The 24634-nt window shown below is 41.1% G+C and overlaps 1 protein-coding gene across 5 annotated transcripts in view; it reads right to left on the bottom strand.

Annotated features, from left to right (window-relative positions):
* The window catches only part of DGKB (diacylglycerol kinase beta), a 733919-nt gene that overhangs the window by 574198 nt on the left and 135087 nt on the right, over positions 1–24634 (bottom strand). For all 5 annotated transcript variants that reach the window (XM_033930985.1, XM_033930986.1, XM_033930988.1 and 2 more), the window contains one exon: positions 23426–23573. In XM_033930985.1, coding sequence (XP_033786876.1) covers positions 23426–23573 — 148 coding nt within the window. The remainder of the gene's footprint in view (positions 1–23425; positions 23574–24634) is intronic.

Raw genomic sequence — 24634 nt, 5'->3', positions numbered from 1 at the left:
TAGGCTTAATGGATGATGTAATATTATTTGAACATTTTCCTTTTGCATTTTTTCCTTATGATTTCCATATCCTATATCCTAGTTGGATTTAATTTCATAAAATGTATTAATTAAATAAAAAATAAAATAACAACCAAAAACTTTTATCAAAAGCATTTATTTGGAGCACTCTATTTACAATATAAATTACTATGCAAGACCATAACTACACACATTAAAAAAAAAAAAAAACAGAAATACAAAGAGTAGCCCTCCCCCACCCTGACTTTCTGATGGTCTAGTGGTGTAGTCAGAGCAGGAGTGATCTGATCCCATGTTAGCTCCACTCTTAAAACAGCTGCTATGACCTCTTGCGGCAGTCTCGCACAATTGCCACTAGAAACTAGTTAAATCCTAGTCTCTCAATCCATATCAGACAGAGTGAGTCAGAGCACCTCTGAACATAAATCCCAGCTGCGCTATTATAGTAACAGTTTAATTTCCCACCAGTATTTAAAGACAATGGCATGGTATGGAGGGGGTGGGGCGGTCCACCCTAGACACCATCTCGGTGGTGGCAACGTCACCTTTCTTCCTCTCCAGCCACCGTCGTTCCTCATCACGTGCCTTCCCTTCCTCTCCATGCTCCTAACTCTTCACCGGCACAAGCAGCATCTCCAACCTGCTGCTTGTGCTGGCCTCGGCTCTCTCTTTGAAGTCACTTCCTGGTTGTGGGACCATACCAGAGTGGTATGGGGGAAGAAAATAGGCGTGCATGCTTGAGTGGCGGGGGGTGGGGTGGTGGAGAGGAAGGCAGGGTGCACCGCCACCCCAGACGCTTCCTACCTTCGCTATGCCAATTAAATTAAATTGAGAAATAGGAATATGGGGGGTACCATACTTCCCAACATATAGGAATAAAGTAGAGAATGGTTTTCAAGCAGTTTTATCTCATATCAGCTTCATGTCAAAAGAATATTGCATTTAATGATGGCTTTTCGCTCACACGAAGTAACAAAAGAGGCAAGCGAGATGTCTAAATAACCAAAACTGTTATATTCATTATATTCAAGTCCATAAAAAGGAATATATTGAAATAAAGTCCAAAAGACCAATCTTTTCTGTTGAAGTCCTGTCTAAGATTCCAGGTTCGGCTATTCCTTCCTCAGGGGACGAGCGAGTAACTGGGATATGTTTTTTCACATTTCTCTCTTTAGGAAGACTGTCCACAGACAGGGGAACTGGAGCCGTTGGCCTGGAGAAAGTACTTGTTGAAACCTTTGCACTTCCACTGAAATATTCACCAGCTGGTGGAAAACTGAGCATCTGTGGGTGAATCATTCTTCTACTGCCAACTTCAATATCATTTCTCTGTAAACTATCCCTCACGCAGCATAATAAAACTAATCAATTGCAATATTCAGCCAATTACACAATTCTCCTTATATGCAAAGTCTGGCTATTGTTATAATGAATAAATCTCTGCTTACAGGATGAAGTTCTCATAGGGACTGAAATATATTTAATTAAATGGCTATTTTTAATCAAGTCTGGTTGAAAAGCTCTTGAAAATTACTGCTTACACATGATTTTTGCTTCTTTCTGTTTTACTTTAATATTTTAGTTCTTTGCCTCAACCTCCTTCTTAATGCTTCAGGCTAGTCATAGAGGAACAACTATTTGAATACAAATGCCACAAAACAGGCATTAAAACCTTCAGATTCAAGTTGTCTAACAAATCGCTGTAAGTCTTAGAAAAGTACTCCTTGAATCTAAATGAGACACTTACATAGTCACACACAAGACTATACAAGTGTTCAAAATGGAAAAAGCCCTGAAGGCTAAGTCTATCACCTAGGCAACACTCAAAGTCTCTTTAGACTGGTTTCTAAGACTCTGAAGTTAGAGATAAACTTGAGATCTCTCAGAAAGATTTATTGCATTCATATACATTTTTAACTGGGACAAATATTGGCCCTGGACATATTTTCAGAGGGTTGGATAAACATATACCCTTTTCACCATCCAGTTAAGATGCACAAAATGCAAACTGAACAAAAGAAAATTGGATTTTAAATACATCAAATACCCTCACCTCAAAGGTAATAATTCCATAAGAAATTTTTTTTTTCATTTTGTGAGTGGACAGGAAAAGTATGTTAGACAGGAATGATTTTATATCCTAATCAGATCCAAACACAATAAATACTTAACATGATAGGGTTCAATTTACTAAGCTGTGGTAAGCAGTATCATGCCAAAACAAAGAAAGGATACTGCAGAGCTGATGTACAAGGGTTTAAAAGTCTAATCTTTATTAGGAAAGATGCAATGTAGCATTCCAAACAAATGGTCGTCTTGTGTGAGTATACAGGACCCAACAGGGTCCGTGTTTCGAAAAATACTCCTTCGTCAGGGGTCCTAAGAGGAAATGTATAATGACGACATAAGATAAGCATGAAGTTAAGTGAAGTAATAATACCGACATTTGGAGATAAGTGAATAAACTATGGTGACAATGTGAAATAAAGTGAAGTGAATTAGTTAATAAAGTGAAGGCCAAAGAAAGACTGGACCAACTTGACAGAGAGAAACCTGTGTAAGAGTTTTTTAGATTTAGCCTGTGTGTGGATACTTTAGAAAGGAAATAGTGGGATACCCATACAGAAATAGATAAAATGAGATAAAAAAATTAAATAAAAGAAAGAAGAAAAAAAGAGGAAAATGAGAACCTATTTGCTTTACATACCACAATGTAGAGGTACATCAGCGTAGAGAACCTGAATAATACAACTGTCCTAAAAATGATAAGATGTCAAGAATGAGGGTATATAATGATGAGATGGACAAACAGACAATATAAGTAGTAAGGGCAATGTGAATAAAGTGCCTGTGCAAACGCACCAAATGGAATGGCCATGGGCCTACTCAAACCTGCTAAACAAACCTGCAGAAATCCATACATAAAAAGTGGAAAAATACAGCAGGACCACCATATTATAAGGGGAACCATGAAGCTATGTGATCAGCAAAAAATTAAAACTAATGGTGGGAAAACCACAATGATGACAACGATGTGAAACTGGCAAAAATATAACTAATGGGACAACTAACAGGATAATATATTGAGAGCAGAACTACGTGAAGTGGCCCGATGTGAGGAAATACTAAAGTAAGTGAAAAACCGATGTGCTAAAAAGTACTGACAAACAAGACTACATAGAAACATAGAAACATAGAAATAGACGGCAGATAAGGGCCCACGGCCCATCCAGTCTGCCCACCTTAATGTCCCTCCCCTACCTTTGCCCTGTGAATAGATCCCATGTGCCGATCCCATTTTGCCTTAAAATCAGGCACGCTGCTGGCCTCAATCACCTGTAGTGGAAGACTATTCCAGCGATCAACCACTCTTTCAGTGAAAAATAATTTCCTGGTGTCACCTCGTAGTTTCCCGCCCCTGATTTTCAACGGATGCAAAAACCAAAGAACAATGCCATAAAATAAAAATATAGTGCATACAAAAGCCAGTGCTGAAGTGAGAAAAGGAGAGTACCTTAAAAGGACAGATAACGTTAACATCCAGTGAGGGCTACTGCTCGTGAGTACGTAGGAACCATAAATGAAAGTGAAAAGACGTTGCTGGAAAACACTGTTTAAAAAGGAAGCAACATGATAACGTCTGACGTAAGAAGAATGACATCGCCAAAAAATCAATGAATACAAGGTAAAGGGGCCCAAAAAAAGGGAGTGAAAAAGGAAACAAAATGAACAAGAGAACGTGTGCTATTTGGATGGGTTTGTGTGTGGTATCTTGGAGCAAAATATTGGTGTGAGTGAATGCATGATGACATGAAACCGGCATAGGAAGGCAAACAATGCCAGAAAACTGGAAGGAACACATATATGGAATAGGCTGATTAGTGATATGTGAGTGATGTGTGTTTGGACAAAGGGGTGAAAATAAGTCTAATATAAAAGTACAATTTTGAAATAAAGTAAGGTGAATACAGTAAATACAGTCCATCAATATGTACATGATGTAATGGTCAATACATGTTAGAAACATAATTCCAAATATGATTACATAGGGTAAAAAAATAAAATGATATCATGTGATTACAATAAACCCACAATCAAGTGAATGCTAAGTGCAGGAACATACATGAAGGTCCTGTGCAAGACATGATGAAGGTAAAATAGCATATCGATAAAAATATGAACAGATAAAAATACATATGAAAAAATGAATTGCATGTTACGGTATCTCACAACACGTTTGCATAGATACAAACACAATCAATAAACTACTGAGTCATAGGATCATGTGTAAATGAACTGTTCAAGACAGAATGTTGGTGTAATGTCACACTAATAAAAATATATTAGATAAAACTGCATATGTAAAAATGGATTACATGGTATTAGGGAGGCATATTAAGGTTTCCCACAAACACATTTGGGGTATGCATATAGTATCATATGGACAATGCACAATGCTAAAATCATGAGATAAGATTTGTCAAGCCATGTTGCCTTTTTTTCTAAAGTCACTCCTGTTCAAGTACAAGACATGCCTGCCTGCTTGAGAGCCCTGGCTGCATGTGCTATGGTGGTAGAGATGGCCACTCCTCTGACCCTTGGTCACCCCACTACCCTTCATACTTCTCACGATGTCCAAGCCCTCCTTCGCAACATTCATACCCAGCACATGTCTGCTTAGCGCCTTAGTGATTATGAGGTTATCCTTCTTTCTAATCCCAATCTCACCATCAGGTATTCTGCCCCGATTTATGGCCCCGCCCTCCTTTTAAATGGTCTTTTGGGCCTCAAGGGTGAACAGGATGCCCTTCCTCCTGATCATTCCTGTGTCTCTCTGATACACCAAGACACCCCCCCCCCCCAGATTAGAAACATGACATGTATAATTACCCTCATAGATGGTAATGGCAATATCAGGTCTTTTCTTTCCAGGCAGCAAAGGGTATTTGGAACGCCACAGCGCACAAAGGGGATCGGTAGAATTAGAGGAGGTATTGGTAAATAACCCAAAAAAGCATGGTTGGATACCAAGAGGGAGGTCCAAAAGGTACAGTTCCTAAATGGGGTCTAGCTTGAGCACATATGTAACAAGCCAAAATATCATATCTTACATCGTCATAATATATTTCCCCTTAGGACCCCTGAAGAAGCCGTGCTTTCTGAAACACGGACCGTGTTGGGTCCGTATACTCAAACAAGAGGACCATTTGTTTGGAATGCTACATTGCATCTTTCCTAATAAAGATTAGACTTTTAAACCCTTGTACATCAGCTCTGCAGTATCCTTTCTTTGTTTTGTCGTTTGAATTTTCTACTGCAGTTGGCTGGATTGTTTGTTTCTGGTTGTGCTAAGCAGTAGCATGCCCCTTACTACAGCTTAAAAGAGCTTACTTTGGGCTGTGCTGAAGCATCCCATAGTAAGGTCTGAATGTGTATGCATGCGCAAGCCTTGCACTAAAAATTATATATTTTTTTTCATTTTTCTTGGAGGGAGCATGACTGGGAATAGAGAGTGGGTGTTTCTATGCTAATCAGTGCATGCACATTGCTAGCTGCTAATTTTTGCTAATGGCAACATTAGCCCATGGTCATTAATTCTGAAAATGGGAAATTAGCCATTTTCTACCAGTGGCCTTAGTGCATGTGAAAAACCTGTGTAAGGGAATGCTAAGGCCACCTTTTACCACAGATTTGTAAAAGGCCCCCCATAGTATGTTATCAAAATATAGAATAACATATCCCAGAAAAACATCAAATTAACTTTTAAAAAATATGAAGAGACATGTTGACAATGAGGGATTTCCGAGATGTTTTGCAAAGCCTAGTATTATGTAAGATTGATTATAATGTATTATAACATCGCAGGGGAGGAGACATAGGCATCCTGGAACTGTCGGCCAAGTCTCTTCCCTGAAGAAGCCCTTTCTGTAATCGTCAATCGCTCCTCCTAAACTTACTTGCTCCACTTCATCACTGACGCTGACCCATTCTGCTTCTATTCCTTTCTCTCCTCTCTTCTACCTTCCAAAGTATTTAGATCAATGCTGTCTTGTTAAAATGTTTATTTTATTTTTATTTTTCCTCTAACTCTAATTTTCACTTCTCTATTACCCTCCAGGTACTTTAGTTAGATTGTGAGCCTTCGGGACAGTAAGGGAATTTTCCAAGTACCTTTCTTATTTCTAATCTTAATGTATATTTTCTGTAAACCGCTTAGAACCTAACGGATGTAGCGGTATATAAGAAATAAATTACATTATATCTGGAACTAGTGTTTAAGCCCATTACATTAACGGGTGCTAAGGTAGATGTCTGTCTGTCTGTCTGTCTGGGGTTTTTTTCTTTGTCTCTCTATCTCCTTGGACGCTGTCTGTCATTATTTCTGTTCTCTCCCTGGCCCCCTGCCTGTCTGTCTATCTCCCTGGCCCCCTGCTTGCTTGTATTTCTCTGTTGCACCATGTATGCCTGTCTCTCCGTGGCCCCTCCCCTCCCAGAGCAAAGCATGATTGCTGTCTGCCCCCCCAGCACACCCCTCCCCCAAAGCAGCCCCTTCACCTCTCCCCCTCCACTTCTTACCAGCATGGGATACATGATTGCTGTCTGCCCCCCAGCACAACCCTCCCTCCAAAGAACCCCCTTTCCCTATCCCCCTGCCCCCTGTTGTGCCATGCATGCCTGCTCCATGGCCCCCTTCTGTTCCCCCCCAGAGCAAAGCATTATTGCTGTCTACCCCCCAGCAAATCCCTCCCCCCAAAGCAGCCCCCTTTCCCTCTCCCCCTGCCCCCTGTTGTGCCATATGTGCCTGTATCTCCGTGCCCCCCACCCAGAGCAAAGGATGACTGGTGTCTGCCCCCCAGCACACCCCTCCCCCAAAGCAGCCTCCTTTCCCTCTCCCCCTCCACTTCTTATCAGCATGGGATACATGATTGCTGTCTGCCCCCCAGCACACCTCTGCCCCAAAAGCAGCCCTCTTTCCCTATCCCCCTGCCCCATGTTGTGCCATGCATGCCTGCTCTGTGGCCTCCTTCTGTTCCCCCCAGAGCAAAGCATTATTGCTGTCTGCCCCCCAGCACAACCCTCCCCCCAAAACAGCCCCCTTTCCCTCTCCCCCTGTTGTGCCATACGTGCCTGCTCCGTGGCCCCCTTCTGTTTCCCCCCTCCCAGAGCAAAGCATGATTGCTGTCTGCCCCAACACACCCCTGCACCCAAAGCAGCCCCCTTTCCCTCTTCCACTGGCCCCCTGTTTTGCCATGCCTGCCTGCTCCGTGGCCCCCTTCTGTTCCCCCCCCTTCCAGAACAAAGCATGATTGCTGTCAGCCCTCCAGCACACCCCTCCCCCCAAAGCAGCCCCCTTTCCCTCTTTTTTTTTTTTTTTACTTTAAAGTTGCTGTCTGTTCTCATGATAAACACCTCTTCGCATAGGAAAAATCTCAGGCAGGGGCTTTAGGATTTGCAGCAGCGGTGGCATTATAGGTACAGATCGTAGGAGGCCAGAAGTCTTTCCATCCCCCGCTTCACCTTTCAGCAAGCAGATGTCCGTTTCGCTGCTCGTGCAGACCCTCCACCCACGCACTCCTCTCATCATAAATGATCACTGCCGCGTAGTGGCCAGCGAGCAGACGGCCCCATTCCTCCTCCTGCGCGGGCAGGATCTGCTACAGGCTCCCTTAGTATTTTGCCGTTTTTATAAGTTTAAAGCTGCCACGGTGGCTCCTCTCACGATCCCCGCCTGTGTTGGAAGCTTTTCCCGACGCAGGTGCGGCTTGTGAGAGGAGCCACCACCGCAGCTTTGAACTTAAAAGTAACTTCGGCCAGGGAGTGTAAGGGAGCCGGCCAGACGCGCGCATGCTCACTCCTACCTGCCACGGACATACGGATCATGGATCACGCAGGTAGGAGTGTGCATGCGGGCTTAGGGTTTTATTATATAATGATTACTGAAATGCAGATTCTAGAATAAGTATGATGTAATGCTCACATTGAGACTTCTGCCTTCATTTGTCCTTGACTGCTATGTAGTTTTGTGTGTGTGTTTAAAGATTGTGTATGTTAATTTGTGAACCCCTTTGGTTAAAAGTGGAATATAAATGTGCAGGATTCCTTTAAATCCCAGCCAGGAATCTCTCACAGGGAACCTGAAATCCAGCTGGCTATTGTCTTATCAGGATTTAATTTAAAATTATGTTTGGATAACCAGTCTGCAATAGAATGAAAACAGTCCTGCAATGGTGTTAAATCAATATTAAATGGTAAAACTGGAAAAAAGTAAAATATTGTCAGCATTGTGACAGGGAAAAGGCTAAAATCCCCAAAACACCCTAGGTCCAGCCTGCAAGCCCGGAAACCAGCCCTGTCACTGAGTAGTGTTAATCAAGGGCAGCAAAAGGCACTAGGCATTAAAGATATTTCTAGTCCAAAGGCTTATTTGACCTTGCATAATAAAGGCCCTGAGAATAAGAATCCAGTCCCACATTACACATTTCCTACACCAGGAAAAGACAAGAGAGAGGGTGGGGTGGAAAAATAGGAGCAAAGAGAACACAGGAGAAAATTCTAGTGCATGCAAGTTGACTGCCTAAGCAGCAGTCAATTAGAGCCTCAGATAAACCTGTGGAGGTAGTTAAGCAGGCAACGAATCTGAGACCAGGCAGAGAGAGTCTTATTTCAGGATAGAGCTTCCACCACAGAAGGCAGCTGAAACCAGAACGCTTCATTCCTTTGAAGCAGCAGGGCAATTGCAGATGCCTAACTATCACAACTACTAAAAGGAGAAAGGCTGGCAAAAGGAACCAGGCTAAAGAACCCTTAAAACCCAGCCAAGCAGATAAGTTTCTCTAGGGTATAGAACTAATACCACATGGAAACATAAGAACATAAGAAGTTGCCTCCACTGAGTCAGACCAGAGGTCCATCGCGCCCAGCGGTCTGCTCCCGCGGCGGCCCATCAGTCCCATGACCTGTGAAGTGGTTTCTGACTATTCCTATATCTGTACCCCTCAATCCCCTTATCCTTTAGGAACCTATCTAGTCCCTCTTTGAACCCCTGTAGCATGCTCTGGCCTATCACAATCTCCGGGAGCTCGTTCCATGTGTCCACCACCCTCTGAGTAAAAAAGAACTTCCTAGCATTTGTTCTACACCTGTCCTTTTTCAATTTCTCCGAGTGCCCCCTTGTACTTGTGGCTCCCCACAGTCTGAAGAATCTGTCCCTGTCTACCTTCTCTATGCCCTTCAGGATTTTGAAGGTTTCTATCATGTCTCCTCTAAGTCTCCGCTTTTCCAGGGAGAATAGCTCCAGCATTTCCAACCTGTCAGCGTATGAGAAGTTTTCCATACCTTTTATCAGTTTTGTCGCTCTTCTCTGGACTCCCTCAAGTACCGCCATGTCCTTTTTGAGGTATGGCGACCAGTACTGGACACAGTACTCCAGATGTGGGTGCATCATTGCCCGATACAGCGGCAAGTCATGATACCCTTTTTAATGATTCCCAACATTCTGTTCGCTTTCTTTGAGGCTGTCACACACTGTGCTGATGCTTTCAATGTTGTGTCCACCATCACCCCCAGGTCTCTTTCAAGGTTTCTCATCCCTAGCAATGATCCCCCCATTTTATAGTTGAACATTGGGTTCTTTTTCCCTATATGCATGACCTTGCATTTCTCAATGTTAAAACTCATTTGCCATTTTCTTGCCCACTCTTCCAATCTCGTTAGGTCCCTTTGCAGGTCTTCACAGTCTTCCATGGTTCTAACCTGCTGCAGAGTTTGGTGTCGTCCACAAATTTAATAACCTCACAGTTCGTCCCCGTCTCCAAGTAGTTAATAAATATATTGAACAGGAGCGGTCCCAGCACCAACCCCTGTGGAACTCCACTCGTGACCCATTGCCATTCTGAGTAATGGCCCTTTACTCCAACCCTCTGTTTCCTGCCTGCCAGCCAGTGTTTGATCCATCGGTGGACATCCCCTTGCACCCCGTGGTTCCATAGCTTCTTAAGCAGCCATTCGTGGGGTACCTTGTCGAAGGCTTTTTGGAAGTCAAGGTAAATGATGTCTATGGATTCTCCTTTATCCATCTGGCTGTTTATCCCCTCAAAGACGTACAGTAAGTTTGTGAGGCATGATCTTCTCTTGCAGAAGTGAGAAGGAGCCATGGTTAGAGAAACGTATAGAGTGTGAGGAATGCATTTGTTTGCTCAGATGATAGCAGAGAAATGCAATGAGAACCATAAGTTCAGACTTTTAATGTATGAGTGGTTTCAGCATGAGTGTGGTGTTTATGAGTGTTAAAAAAGTAAGACTAACCTATTGTCGCAGTATTTTTGTGAAGGAAAAAAAATTCCCAGTGGGAGAAGGGATTACTTAATCCTTCCCTGCCAGAGCTAGCAATAGCAGTGATAAGAGTTCTAGTGTTTAGAGCAAGCATAGTGCTTTATTTACACCTTATTACCGGGGATCGAGAGGGGATACCATCCAAGGGAGGAATGCCCCTACCTCACTGAGTTAAAGATAGTAAGAGCTCAGTAAATGACTTTTACTAACAGCAAATAAGTTAAGAATAATTTAGCCTAATGTGTACTGCTATGAGAAAGCATGAGAATGCCGTGTAGATTTGCATAGTGGTCAGTTAACCCAGGAGAGATAAAAGGGTACTAAAGCCACTGGTAAGCCAGGCCAAGCTAAAGCCAAGCTGGAACATTGAGGGGCTGAGTGGAAAGCCCATACTGGACTGTGCTGTACAGCCTGTTTAAATAAAGACTGACAGAAGCCTGTGATAAATAATCTAGAACTTGGGGGGGGAGCCTGTATTTCGTTGTGTGAAAGTTATTGCCGATATTAAATTATGTTTTTTCCCTCCTGCATCTCTTTCAACTATTGCCTCTTGGTGTGATTTAACCATAGCTCAAGGGAAGGCTAGCTCCTTTATTTGCCGCATCCTGAGAGATACTCATTACAAATTGTCATCTGACTTTCCACAACAATGGATGAAAAATTTTTCTGATACTACACATGATATTGATTGGGACAGATTTTGGACCAAAACTAATCGCCCGTCAATGTCTTCGCAACTTTCCCAATCATTGTACTTCTTAATGTGGCATGCTAATTGAACCCCTTTACGCATGTGGAAAACAAAACTAAGACCGACTGCTACATGTTGGCACTGCAATTCAGAGAACGGCACCTTAGCTCATATGCTGTTTTACTGCTCTTGCATAAAACCCTTTTGGATCCATATTTGGAAAACTATAAAGGCTATTGTCAACTGTCCTGTGGATGTCTCATACGAATTGATTATTCTTCGATCCCAACATCCATCTCTGGCAGACTCAGATTGCCCACCCAAGCTGATTGACTTCCTACTTGCTACTGGGATTCTACAGAACTGGAAATCTGCACAATACTTGAATTATGCAACAACCAAAGTGGAATTGTCCAAAAATGAATGATGTGCACTAAAGAATTGTCCTTCAATTCATCTGGTGAAATGATGATCTTTATTGTTCAAATATCAAATTGACAAATTGACTCGACATGCGTATGTTTCGGCCATCAGGCCTGCCTCAGGAGTCTTGAAAGTCACTAATGAAGATATACGAAGTGTACTAACGCTCGAATAAATTTAACCACAAATCAATCAAAGAGGAGTGTCATGCCACGAAGAAAACAAATGCTGTCTGCTGACACAACACGTTCCCGTGGTCTCACGAGACTACAACAGGGAGTTCCTGTTGTAGTCTCATGAGACCATGGGAACTCACAGCACGGCTCTTCACAGGGCAGGAGTGTAGGAAGATCGCTCCTGCCCCGTGTCACCGCTAGACCACCAGATAAGGTTTGGGGTGGGTCAGAGCCGGGCTAAATGTTATTTGCAAATTGTTACTATTCACTTGCCGGCTCTGCCCCTAACCCCCGCGAATAGGGAGGGAGAAGTGTATTATCCAAGAAGAAGGCATAGGATCAAGTGGACAAGAAGTCATACACATTTATTGAACTGTCTGTGTAAATGTAGTTAAAGGGAAAGGAAACAGGAATGGAATTGGGATTTGATATATCGCTTGGACAAGGTGTATTAAGTGGCTTACAATCAGGTACTCAAGCATTTTTTCCCTATCTGTCCCACAGTCTATCTAATGTACCTGGGGCAGTGGAGGATTAAATGACTTGCCCAGGGTCACAAGGAGCAATGTGAAATTTGAACCCACAACCTCAGAGGACAAATAAATTAATTCTATGTAGATACGCCAACTGAAGGGTTACTACCTATTTCATCAGGAGACCTGACTGTAGTAGAACAGGAAAATGAATTCAGTATAGTTTGAAATTTTTAAACAAAATATTGTGTTAAAGAATCCACTGATGTTAAAGTCTTTTGTTGAGTATTTTTTGAAAGATTGCTAAATTTAACATAACATAACAATCAACTTATATACCGCAGGACCGTGAAGTTCTATGCAGTTAACAAAAGTTTATAATAGTGTATACAACTGAATAAATTGAAAATTACGTGAGTTAAAGACTCACAGAACAGATTACTAAAATATAATGTCCATAAACATGGAAATTAATTACCCAAATATTTAAGAAACAAGTATGTCTTTAAATTTCTTCTAAATTTCACATAAGAACTCAAAGACATGATTAGATTTTGCAAATCCTTGCCTCATAATGCTGCCTGATATGACAAAAGATAATGATGATGTTTTTTTAAATTTGCAATCTTTAACAGGCGGGAAGACAAAGTTCAGGTGCGAATTTCTCCTATGTTTCTTATTTGCAAAAGTAAAGAGGTCAATCAGTTATTTGGGAGAAAGTCCAAACAGAACTTTGAAACAAAAACAACCAAATTTAAACTTCGCACACACCTCCACTGGCAACCAGTGTAATTTCCGGTAAAATGGCGTGATAAGATCATGCTTCTTCAGCCCAAAGATCAATCTAACAGCCACATTCTGGACCATCCGCAATTGCTTCATATTTCTTTGAGAAATTACTAGATAAACAATATTGCAATAATCAAGCTGACTAAGCACAAGAGACTGCACCAAAATTCCAAATGATTCTACATCACAATAGGCCCTAATAGATTGCAATTTCCAAAGGGTGAAAAAACTTTTTCTAACCAGGGAATCCAACTGAGTCTTCATAATTAAACCCTGATCCAATATTACACCCAGGCTCTTTATAGTTGTTTGAACAGGGTAACTGTGATTGTTTAATATCAAAGGTGTATCAGTATCATATGGGCATGGAGAGGCCACAAGAAACCTAGTTTTTTCTGAATTCAGTTTCAGTTTAAATTCAGTCATCCATTGTTCCATTAGTCCTAATGCTTTTGTTGCCATGGGAATTATTTCTGAGAGTGATTTAGCAAATGGGATGCATAGCTAAACAATTTTATCCCCAAGTGTGATAATTGGGTACCCAAAGAGGACATATAAACATTAAAGAGCAGTGGGGACAATGCGAGCCCTGAGGAATACTGGATGGATTACACCAAATTTCTGAAAGATCTTTAAAACGGACCTGATAGGTGTGGTTCACCAGATCGAAAGCAGAACTCATACTGAATTGCATAATCAAGGCACTATGACCTATGCTAATTTATAAAGAAACTGAAATAATATTTTAGGTTTATCGGTAGAAGTGGCTAATAAATTTGCAAAATAAGAACGTTTTGCATCCTTGAGTGGATAGTTGTGTGAATATATATCTTGTTTAAAATATGCCAGACTTTTGTTTTCTATTTATGCTACATTCTTTCTGCCCTACATTATTTTCACTTAGCAAAACATGATTTCCCATTATACCAGAGAGACGGTTTTTTATCGTTTTTGCATTACAAACCATTCTTGTTAGAAGATAAACAAGAACATCAGATTCATCTGGTGTGATATAACGTTAGCAAAGCTGAGGTCACCTGCTGGTAATATTTATTGGATGGAGGTGTAGGTGAAATAGGGGGGACAGAGGGTGAGGGGAATATATGAGGTGATGTCAAGGGTCTGTAGAATAAGGATTGACAAGTTTATAAGAGGAGGTAAGAAAGGGTTAATAGACAGAGCTTGTAAGAATGAAAAGGATTGGAGAGGTTTTTGAGGTGATGGGGGTAGATCAGTCACAGGATTGGTTGGATGTTTGTGGCAGATTAGAGGGAGTTCTGTGAGGAAAGGGGAAGAGTAGAGTAGTCTCCAGGAAAATAATTATCCCTCCCTCCCTACCATGTGTGCTGGTGGTATGTTTTGTGTCAGTGTTGGACAGGGGGTTTACAGGTTTTATGCCGACTTGGGTGGGGTTGGTTGAGCTTTTGGGGTTGGGGGAAGGCAGTCACAGCTTTGGGCGGGACAGAAAATGGGATTTGATCCAGTTGGAGCTATGTAACACTCGTAGGCAACACCGCTGAGAGGGGAAGCATGGCCTGGAGTCACCATGAGTCATGTTTGAGGGGATGTTATAAGTTTAAAGACTTAACGAGAGCTAGTTTCAACACCTGGGAGGGGGGAGGGTGAAATATGCATTGGGGGGTTGTTGGTTTTGGACATGGATTGTATTGTAAGTGGAGATAATATTAAGATAGATAGAAAATAAAGCTAAGGCCAAATATTTATTCCAATAAAATTGAGTTGTGTGCTTATCGATTGATGGTGTTTAGCTTTCAGTTACAGATGATGGAATGTGAATGCTAATGTTATGTATTAGAGATAGAACTATTCCAGGCAATGGCCTGATCTTCCAAAAGTAGTGAAGGAATATTTTAAGGGAAAGACATACACATTGGAGGATAAGAGGAAGTATGTAAATGTCACCATGTAAATATCAATTCAGGGCACTTTCACTAAAGATAGAAACAATTTTAGACAGAGCATTATCAGAGGTGGTGGAGACAAAGACTGTCCGAATTCAAGAAAGCATGGAACAGGCAAGTGATGATCATAAGGTGATCAAACAGGTTAAAAAGCTAGAAGGATATTTGGACGCATAGGGAGAGGTATGTCCAGTAGGAAAAAGGAGGTATTGATGACCTTCTATAAGACTCTGGTGAGACCTCATTTAGAATATTGTGTACAATTCCGGAGTATAGAACAAAGGACGAGAGAATAAACTTGCCTCAATATGTGACAAACAAACAAGAAAGAAGGCAAGCGAGATGTCAAAATCCACCAACAGTGATGGCAGCCATTTAGGGAGCGGCGCAGGGCTGGGCGGAAGCTCAAAAAGTTTGCTTCTGCCTGCCAGCCCAAGTGTGCCGCTAGCTGCTGGCCACGAGATAGGAAGGAGGGGCTCGAGCACGGAAAGCTCGCTGCTCCTGCCTATACACCGCTGGACCACCAGGGAAAAGGTACGAAGGGAAGGGTTAAAAAATTATTTGTATCAGCCGGAACAGGAGACGGGAGGGATCCCTCCTGTCCTGGCCTAACTGCAGGTCTGCAGCAAGTCTGGGAGAGTGTTGGGTGGTTACTGGGTGATGACCTGAATATAGGACGAGATCCCTGTTTTTGGGCCATTTTTTAGGCCCAAAAATCTCATCCTATATTCAAGTATATAAGGTAATAAAGATTATTTTTTATACATAAACCACTTGTGTTTTTAGATGAGCCCGAGATAAATTTTTAAATAAAACATAAATAAATAAAACAGGATTTACATGCAAAAAAAACACTTTATAAAATTTACTTCAGAAACCTTACTGGCAGAGGGAGGGACAAGCCCATGCATCAAGCAAAACCTGTAACATGCATAAGAACAGACAAACACACATCAGACTACTATTGACAACATGTTCTATATTTCTATTTTTAATGATTCATGAATTTGCTTTTGTGTGGAAATAGATTCTGGATGCCTTTATCACCAACAGTATACCATTTTCTTATACTTTCCTGCAACATCTGACCTCATATATATTTTAATTAAATCATCTATCCTTTTTTGTTGTGAGTTAATTAATACCATTAGGACAGCAAATCTCTATGTACATGGGATTCATAGTATATTAATACTAATAAGGCAGATGTATCTTTTTTTTTTTTAATATATGTTTATTAAAGGAACAAAGCACAGGAGAAATAGACAGTGGTCAAGCTGGAAGCACCACAATAAAAAACATCAAAACAAGTGAACATTGCTACCAGGCGAAGAATGAAACAAGCAAACAAATAAAAAGAACTCCAAGGCAAAGTCCCAATTTTATACAGAAATACAGAAATCCACCCATCCACACCCCTCCACCCCAATGCCCCCCCTCTAAGCCCCCCCCCTTGCATCCTAGGAATCTGACCCAGTTTAGAAAGAACTCCAACAGTCCAAATAAGCCACTGATTGCCAACTAGTGGCACCCCTCTTGCGCTGTTGCTCCCAAATCGCCATCTGGGACATACTAGCCTGCCACTGCTGGATCGTTGGACGCACCTCTCCCACCCAGTGTTGCAGAATAAGCTTTTTAAAAGCCAGGACAGAGGTACTCCTGAAATGGGTTCATAGACAAGTCGGCGAAAGACAAAGGCGCGCGCCGACAACTGAGCGCAAGACGGAGGCACGCGCCGAAGAAAATTACAGTTTTTAGGGGCTCTGACGGGGGGTTTTGTTGGGGAGCCCCCCCAGTTTACTTAATAGAGATCTCACCGGCGTTGTGGGGGGTTTGGGGGTTGTAACCCTCCACATTTTACTGTAAACTTAACTTTTTCCCTAAAAACAGGGAAAAAGTGAAGTTTTCAGTAAAATGTGGGGGGTTACAACACCCCACAATGCCCCCACAACGCCCACGCCCCCCCCACCCCCGTCGGAGCCGTAAAAACAGTAATTTTGTGTGGCGCGCACCTCCGCGCTGCACTCAATTGTCTGCGCGCGCCTTTGTCCCGGCGCGCTTTTGACCTGACACCCCTGAAATGACCATGAGTCTAAATTAAATCTCCTGATTGCTCCAGGTGTCCCAGACAAACCAAAGTAGTACAACAAGATGAAATGCTACAATTTCATGCCCAACATGAGACTGCACTAACAGATCTAGTAATGCAATTAAACTTTAAAATCCCAGTTGAGGATTTTCCATGCAGAGACAACTAAGGGCTCCTTTTACTAAGCTGCGTTAGGACATTAACGTGTGGAATAGCACTGAGCTGGCATTAGTTCTAGCCCTGTAGCACAGAGTTAGTGCACGCTAATCTGCTGCGTGCGCTAAGAACGCCAGCACACCTTAGTAAAAGGAGCCCTAAGACTCATCAGACCATATTTTCATCAACACCATTTTGCCCTAGTTGTGTAGATGCTCATCCAACCCCAGCTAGATTACTGTAATTCCATCTACATGGAAATTAACTTAACCCTTGTCTGCAAAATGCAGCTCATACAAAACATAGCAATAAGACTCATATTCAAGCTGAAAAAAATATGGCTCGGTCTCCAATTACCTCAAACAACTTCACTGGCTACCCATCTCATCCTGAATAAAATTCAAAACATACTGCATTATACGCCACATACTCTACGGAAACTCTGTTGCTCCACTTATTCACCCATTCTTCTAGGTATGGTCCGCCTCACGCCGAAATCTTAACATATACAACTGAATCTCCCGACAACAAAAATTCTCAAGTACAAATGAATATTCTACTCAATGTTCACGTTCTTGGGAGTGAAAACTTGGGAATAACCTCACTGAAAATGTCAGGACAGATCCTAACTACTCCACATTTCGGAAGAAACAAAAGACCCTCCTTTTCAACTCCATGTGCTCTACTAGCAACTAAGTCCAACTTCCATCTACTACAATCCCTTTGGTATTTCACTGCAGTGTGCAGGCTCTTGATGATGGAAACCACATTGATCTGGAAGGTATTGCAGTCTAGAAATGTATTGTAATGTAATGTAATGTAATGTAATCAGCTAATAACCATTACAGATGCCTCCTTCTCTTGACTTTGTTGTCCTATTCTTAGAGTAATTGCAGCTCTCTTCTTCTCCCCTAATTGCTCTATTAATGTACCCCAAACAGATCTCTTTACAGGCCATCCCTCTCCTTTCAGACCAGATATCCTTGTTTTAAGTAATCCCAAGGTCTTAATTGACTTCTAACGCTCCCTGCATTGTAATGTCTCCTTAAAATTCAGTAATGTTCAAAATGTAATGCTTAATGTATTGTCATACTTGTAATGCCCTGCAAAGTTTCTTTGCAATGTTCTCCTAGATTCTGTAAGGATGTAAAGTACATTCTTCATTTCTCACTGTAAGTCACCTTGAGCCTTTATAGGTATAGCATGAGACATAAGCAACAGATTAGATTAGATTAGATTAGATGCACTCAGATGTACCCAGGGATATATCCCTTAGAGAGAAGATAGTAGCCTAGTAAACCTCAAATATAATGTGCAATAAAAAAGAAAATATATGAAACCAAAGCAAATGAATATTTCACTCCCATTATCCTGTTTTATTTTCTAATGGGTAAGATAAATTACTTGAAAGATATTTTATAGCATAATCTTACAGAAAAAAGAAAATACACTTAATAGTAATACAGTAAAACCTTGGATTGCAAGTAACTTAGTTTGCAAGTGTTTTGCAAGACAAGCAAAACATTTGATTACATTTTAACTTGATAAACAAACAAGATCTTGCAATACAAGTACATACAATATACACACATCACAACTGATCTCTCTCTGACACTGCAAGAGTGTAATGACTGTTCTAAACAAGCAAAGTCTTGCAATACGAATACATACAGTATATATCATCACAACCGAGCTGATGGTTCTTCTCTCTCTGATGCTGCAGGAATGTAGTGACTGTTCTAAATGAGCAAGGTCTTGCAATATAAGTACATATAGTTCTTTGTATTAAAGATTTTGGGTTATGGAACGAATCGTCTGAGTTTCCATTATTTCCTATGGGGAAATTCACCTTCATATGCGAGTGCTTTGGATTACAAGCATGCTTCTGGAACGAATTATGCTCGCAAACCAAGGTTTTACTGTATTTTGCTGTTGACCCTTAATGTGGTACACATGGGTGTTTCTAAATCATTAAGTATGCTGGTGATGTTCTATGTGCCTGACCGGGTACTGCGTTCCAGTGCCTGAGGGTTAAGTTTAGGTCCCAACTGTTGGCTCCACTCACTTGGCAACAAGACAGAAAAAATCTTTTTTTTTTAACCAGGCTTCAGCTTTATGGAACACTCTTCCTACTCAATTGTGGGAGGAGCGTTCCTAAATTTGTTTTAAGAATCAGCTTAAGGCACACATTTTTCAGCAGGCCTCTCCTGGTTCACCTTCTGGAGGTTGGTATAGAGGGGACATGGATGCTTTTGTTGTGGGGAAGAGCATCTTGAATAGTATATTTCTGGTAGTTTTATGTTTGAGATTGACTGGATGGACTCTGGGAGGGGCTTTCCTATTTGTTTTATAGAGTTCTTTTCTCATTGTGTGTGGTATGCATTTTAATTGTAAACCGCTTCGATTGCTTTTGTAACGAGGTGATATATCAAGCTAAATAAATCTGTAATATTGAAAGCTCTGCTCATGTCCCACCATGCTCCACCCACGTATATGCTCCCTTGCAGTTATGCACTACAGTGCTTAAGTGCATCCTTATAGAATAGTGTTTACTACTACTTCTACTAGTTATCGCATATAGCGCTGAAAGGCGTATGCAGCACTGTGCATTTTGACATTTATAGATGGTCCCTGCTTGGAAGAGCTTACAATCTAACTTGGACAGACAGATATGACATATAGGATTGGGAATGCAGAACCCAAGGTGAGAGGAGTTAGGAGTTGAAAGCACTCTTGAAGAGGTGGAGTTTTAATTAGGGCGTTTATACACGTGAATATTAATTTTATCTACATTTATATGTGCAAGGGGTATTTAACCTCAGGAACTCACCTGCCTGTATTAACTAAAGACTCATGAAGCCCTTTAAACAATGTTCAAAATTCAATTTCAAACAGCCTCTCAAGTTTCTCAGATGAGCCTGATGAACCTCTTTGAAGGAGAGCAACCTAGTATGTAATTTTGTAAACCGCATAGTTTTTATGTGGTATATAAATTTTTAAATAAATAAAATAAATAAATATTCTGCTTTTATGTTTATGTTTATTAAAATCTTTATATACCGCATATACAGCCAAAAAGGATCAAAGTGGTTTACAATATAACTCAACCAAATTTATGAAAAGAACTCCATTTAAATAGGAAAGAAAAAGAATAACATTTCTAATACATAATATCCTATTACATCCAAATTAACAAATGAAACTAAAAATTAATTAATACAAATTTTAAAAATTATAAAAATATATAAATGCAGACTGCAGTCCCGAATTCATCTCATTAATTTAAAAAGGCCATTTGAAAAAAATATGCCTTTAGATGTCTTTTAAAAGTTTCTCAATTCCACAGGTAAGCTGTTCCATAATATTGGGACAAAATAACAAATGTTGTGTTATTTTATAGTTATGTATGGTTTATTTTGCAACTGCTTAGGTTTAAATGGGTTAGAAATGTTATAAATAAATAGTAATGACACAGTTCACCACGGATTCAAGCAAAATCCAACATGGATTTCAAGAGTCTCTTTCAAATTTCCAAGAATCCATATCCAAGCCTCCTGAATGCTAAATGGAAAAGTACAACAGATTTTCCGAAAGATCACAGCGATATATGTAAAAGTACAGCTAAATGAATACAGGCTGAAGTTCACTTGACCTGAGCTCAATAATAAAAAGTTTGCACATTCCTAAAAACATCAGTGGTGTTTCACATCTCATTGTAGTTTCTGGTAATGACAGCTCGAACTATGACATCACTACATAAATTCATGACAATCACAATGTTCAAAATAAATATCAAAGAGAAACTGCTTCTAATATCCTATTGGCTGATATTCAGCAGTGTTTAGCTGGCTGGGAATGGCTCCCGGCCTTCTAAATACTGCTAAGCCAGCTATCCGCTGAAATTCAGCAACAGATAGCTGGCCATCTCCCAATGAATATCCCGGTCAGCGCATTGGCCAGTGACCGGCATATTGTGCAATATAGCCAGTCACCACCAATAGAGTATTCATTGGCTAATCAGCTAAGTCAGATAAACCCAACTAAAAAAAATAGGTCTAACTTTGGCAGCTGATAAATATAAGCTTGGCCAGCTAAGCCTTTGTGGTTGCATTTAACCTGGAAATTTAGTGCTGGATTTGCCGCCAACTACAGGAGGTAGTCGGGCTGCCTCCTATGGTCTGAATATTGTCCCCATAGTACTGAATTCTAATAACATTTTTTAAACACAAAATAATATTTTATAAATGACCTGGAAGATGGAACATCTTGTAATATAATCAAGTTTGCAGATGATACAAAACTATGTCGGGCGGTTGGCTCTCAAAGGGACTGTGAGAATCTTCAGAAAGATCTAAATCAGCTGGAAACGTGGGCAATAAAGTGGCAGATGAATTTTAACATAGACAAATGCAAGGTGATGCATTTGGGAAAGAAAAACAAAGAACATGAATACAAGATGTCGGGGGTGACATTAGCCAAATGCGAACAAGAAAGGGATTTGGGGGTGCTGATAGACAGAACCCTAAAGCCATCGGCTCAATGTGCGGCGGCAGCGAAGAAAGCAAATAGGATGTTGGGCATGATTAAGAAGGGGATCACGAGTAGGTCGGAAGATGTTATAATGCCACTTTACAGAACAATGGTCAAACCACACTTAGAATACTGTGTCCAACACTGGTCTCCATACCTTAAGAAGGATAAAATTCTGTTGGAAAGGGTACAGAGGCGAGCCACAAAATTAGTCAAAGGCATGGAGAATTTAAGCTACATGGAACGCCTCGGAAAACTGGGACTGTTCACCCTTGAAAAGAGAAGACTGCGTGGGGATCTAATAGAGACTTTTAAAATATTAAAGGGATTTGATCAAATTGACCAGGAAGCAGCATTACTGACATTTTCAGATGTGACACGGACAAGAGGTCATAGCCTAAAACTGAATGGCAGCAGGTTCAGGACAGATGTCAGGAAGTTCTGTTTCACACAGAGAGTGGTGGGCGCTTGGAATGCTCTCCCGGAGGAGGTAGTGGCAGAAAATACTGTGCTGGGTTTCAAACGCAAGTTGGATGCACACCTTCTTGCAGATCATATTGAAGGATACGGGAAATCCGGGTCTCCAAAAAGGAGCACCTAAATGGGCCTCCGCGTGTGCGGATCACCGGACTAGATGGACCTCGGTCTGATCCGGTGAAGGCGTTTCTTATGTTCTTATGTTATCCCAGTTTAAATACTTGCCACTTGATATTCAGCACTATTTAGATGGCCAGGAATGGCTCTTCTTCAGCTAAATAGTGCTAAGCTAGCCAACTGCTCATTTTCAGCGGATGAATATCCTGGTCAGTGGCTAGCTTAGTCTTTCTTTGGTTGCTCCGACCTAGCCGGTCAGCTGATGAATATGGATTTGGCAGGCTATTTCAACTGTGGCTAAAAATAGATCAAAAATTCAATGCTGGTTGCCAGATACAACATAAACTGTTATCACCCAAAGTGGTCAAAAAATGCTCTACTAACATAAATACCATATACCACTTAATATAAGAGATGCACCCTGCATATATCTCACTAATATTCGGGAAAAGGCTGCCGCCATCTTGCCGTTGTTGAGAAAGTTTGGCAGTTGCGAATTCAGTTGTGAGGAACAGTTGATTTAAGGCTTAAATGTAGATTTTGATATGGCATCAATTATTTTATTCTGTTTTAGATGCCTTGATGTTTTTTGCTACTGGCCCTGAAGCAGTGGATTTATAAGAAAGTCCACGAAACGCTGGCCGCGTCGGCACAGGCACTACACAGGCAGTATACAAGCTAAATGAACGAGAAAATAACAACGGAAAATGTTTTAAGATAAGTAATTAGCTGTCAACTGCTTTTCTAACCAAAGGAGTTATGCATTCTGAACAGTTAGTAATAAGTTTTTAAATATTTAAGCTGCACTGGATAAAAGCTTTAAAAAAAGTTTGAAAATCAAAAAATTAAGTTATATTATTATAGGATTTGGGTTTTTGGCCTATGACTGGAGCATGGAGCTGTAACACTACACTGATTGTTCAGTCCATGATAGGACTACACGTGGGCTCCGATTCTAAGGCCTTTTCCCGAATATTAGTGAGATATATGCAGGGTGCTTCTCCTATATTAAGTGGTATATGGTATTTATGTTGCCAGATACAACAACCATGGGAAGTAGCCAGGCTGCCTCTTGTGGTCTGAAAACTGGCCCCTTGGTACCTTGTATGCCATCCAAAGAAACAATAATTGTGATTCAAAAACTAATCTTACCCTCCAGTACCTTTGGTTGAGAAGAATAAAACAATACTGTTTGAATCAATGGTATTGTTATTTTTTTCATGACCCACCTCCAGAAAGCACCTTGGTTTGCATTAGAGGACTGGGATGAGGAATTTTACTGCTAAATGACATAAAGAGATGTTGGCAGAAGTCATCTGGTAGCTCAGCCTCCAGAAAAGTCTTCATAAACAATTTGAAACCTTCAAAATCAATTGCCTGCAGTGAAAAAGAAATAACATTTATTTATTTATTTAGATTTCTATCCCGTTCTCCCGGGAGCTCAGAATGGGTTACAATCGACAGTCACAATAAAGTTACAGGACAAAAAAATTATAGGCATTTGAAGAGACAGGTGGGAAGATGTAGAGAGAGAAGGGGAGGGGGAGGGGGCAAGGAGTTAAAAGAAGGGGAGCAGGGAACAGGAGAGAGGGAGGAGAGCAGGAGATAAGAAAGGGGAGCTACTTAAGGCTGAATTTCAAAAGTCTCATACCCTAGTGCCTTGCATTAAAATATAATTTAATCAGACAGCTCTTGCTACAATCAAGTCCTATACTTTCAGCAGCTCTGCAGCTACACACTATTTTACTACCGACGAGATTTCCAATATCGCACCATACAAATTAAGGGGTCCTTTAACTAAGACGCGCTAGTCATTTTAGCGCGTGCTAAATGCTAAGGCATGCCAACGCGTCCATAGGATATAATGGACGCCTTAGCTTGCGTTAGTGTTTAGCACACACTAAAACAGCTACTGAACCTTAGTAAAAGGACTACTAAGAGGGCAACTTTCCAAAGGTATGTTCCTAAGTTAACAGGTGTTTGGTAGTGAAAAAGGTGTGGTAGCCGAGTTAGTCCCCTGTATGAGAATCTTGAGTTTTCTGGTAAAACCTCTGACGAAGCAATGGAAATGTAGAATGAGGCCTTGGCAACTTCTTTAGATAGTGTCATTTCAAAGAAATCGGTGATTCTGTTTTTAGAAATTATTTTGCGCCCTGGTATAATGATGATTTGAGGATCAGTAAACAGGTAGTTAGGAAGGCAGAAAGAGAGTGGCGTGGAGCGTCCCATCAACTGAATTTAGATGCTGATGAAGAGTGTCAGCAATCTTAGGGCTCCTTTTACTAAGCTGCGATAGCGGTTTTAGTGCACACTTAGCGTGCACAGAATTGCCGTGCGAGCTAGATGCTAATGCCAGCATTGAGCTGGCGTTAGTTCTAGCCGTGTAGCGCAGGTTTAGCACGCGCTAAAATTCCGCATGCGCTAAAAACGCTATCGCA

The sequence above is a fragment of the Geotrypetes seraphini genome, chromosome 2 (assembly GCF_902459505.1).
Source record: "Geotrypetes seraphini chromosome 2, aGeoSer1.1, whole genome shotgun sequence".
In the NCBI taxonomy this organism is placed as follows: Eukaryota; Metazoa; Chordata; class Amphibia; order Gymnophiona; family Dermophiidae; genus Geotrypetes; species Geotrypetes seraphini.
This window is presented reverse-complemented; position numbering and strand designations above follow the sequence as displayed.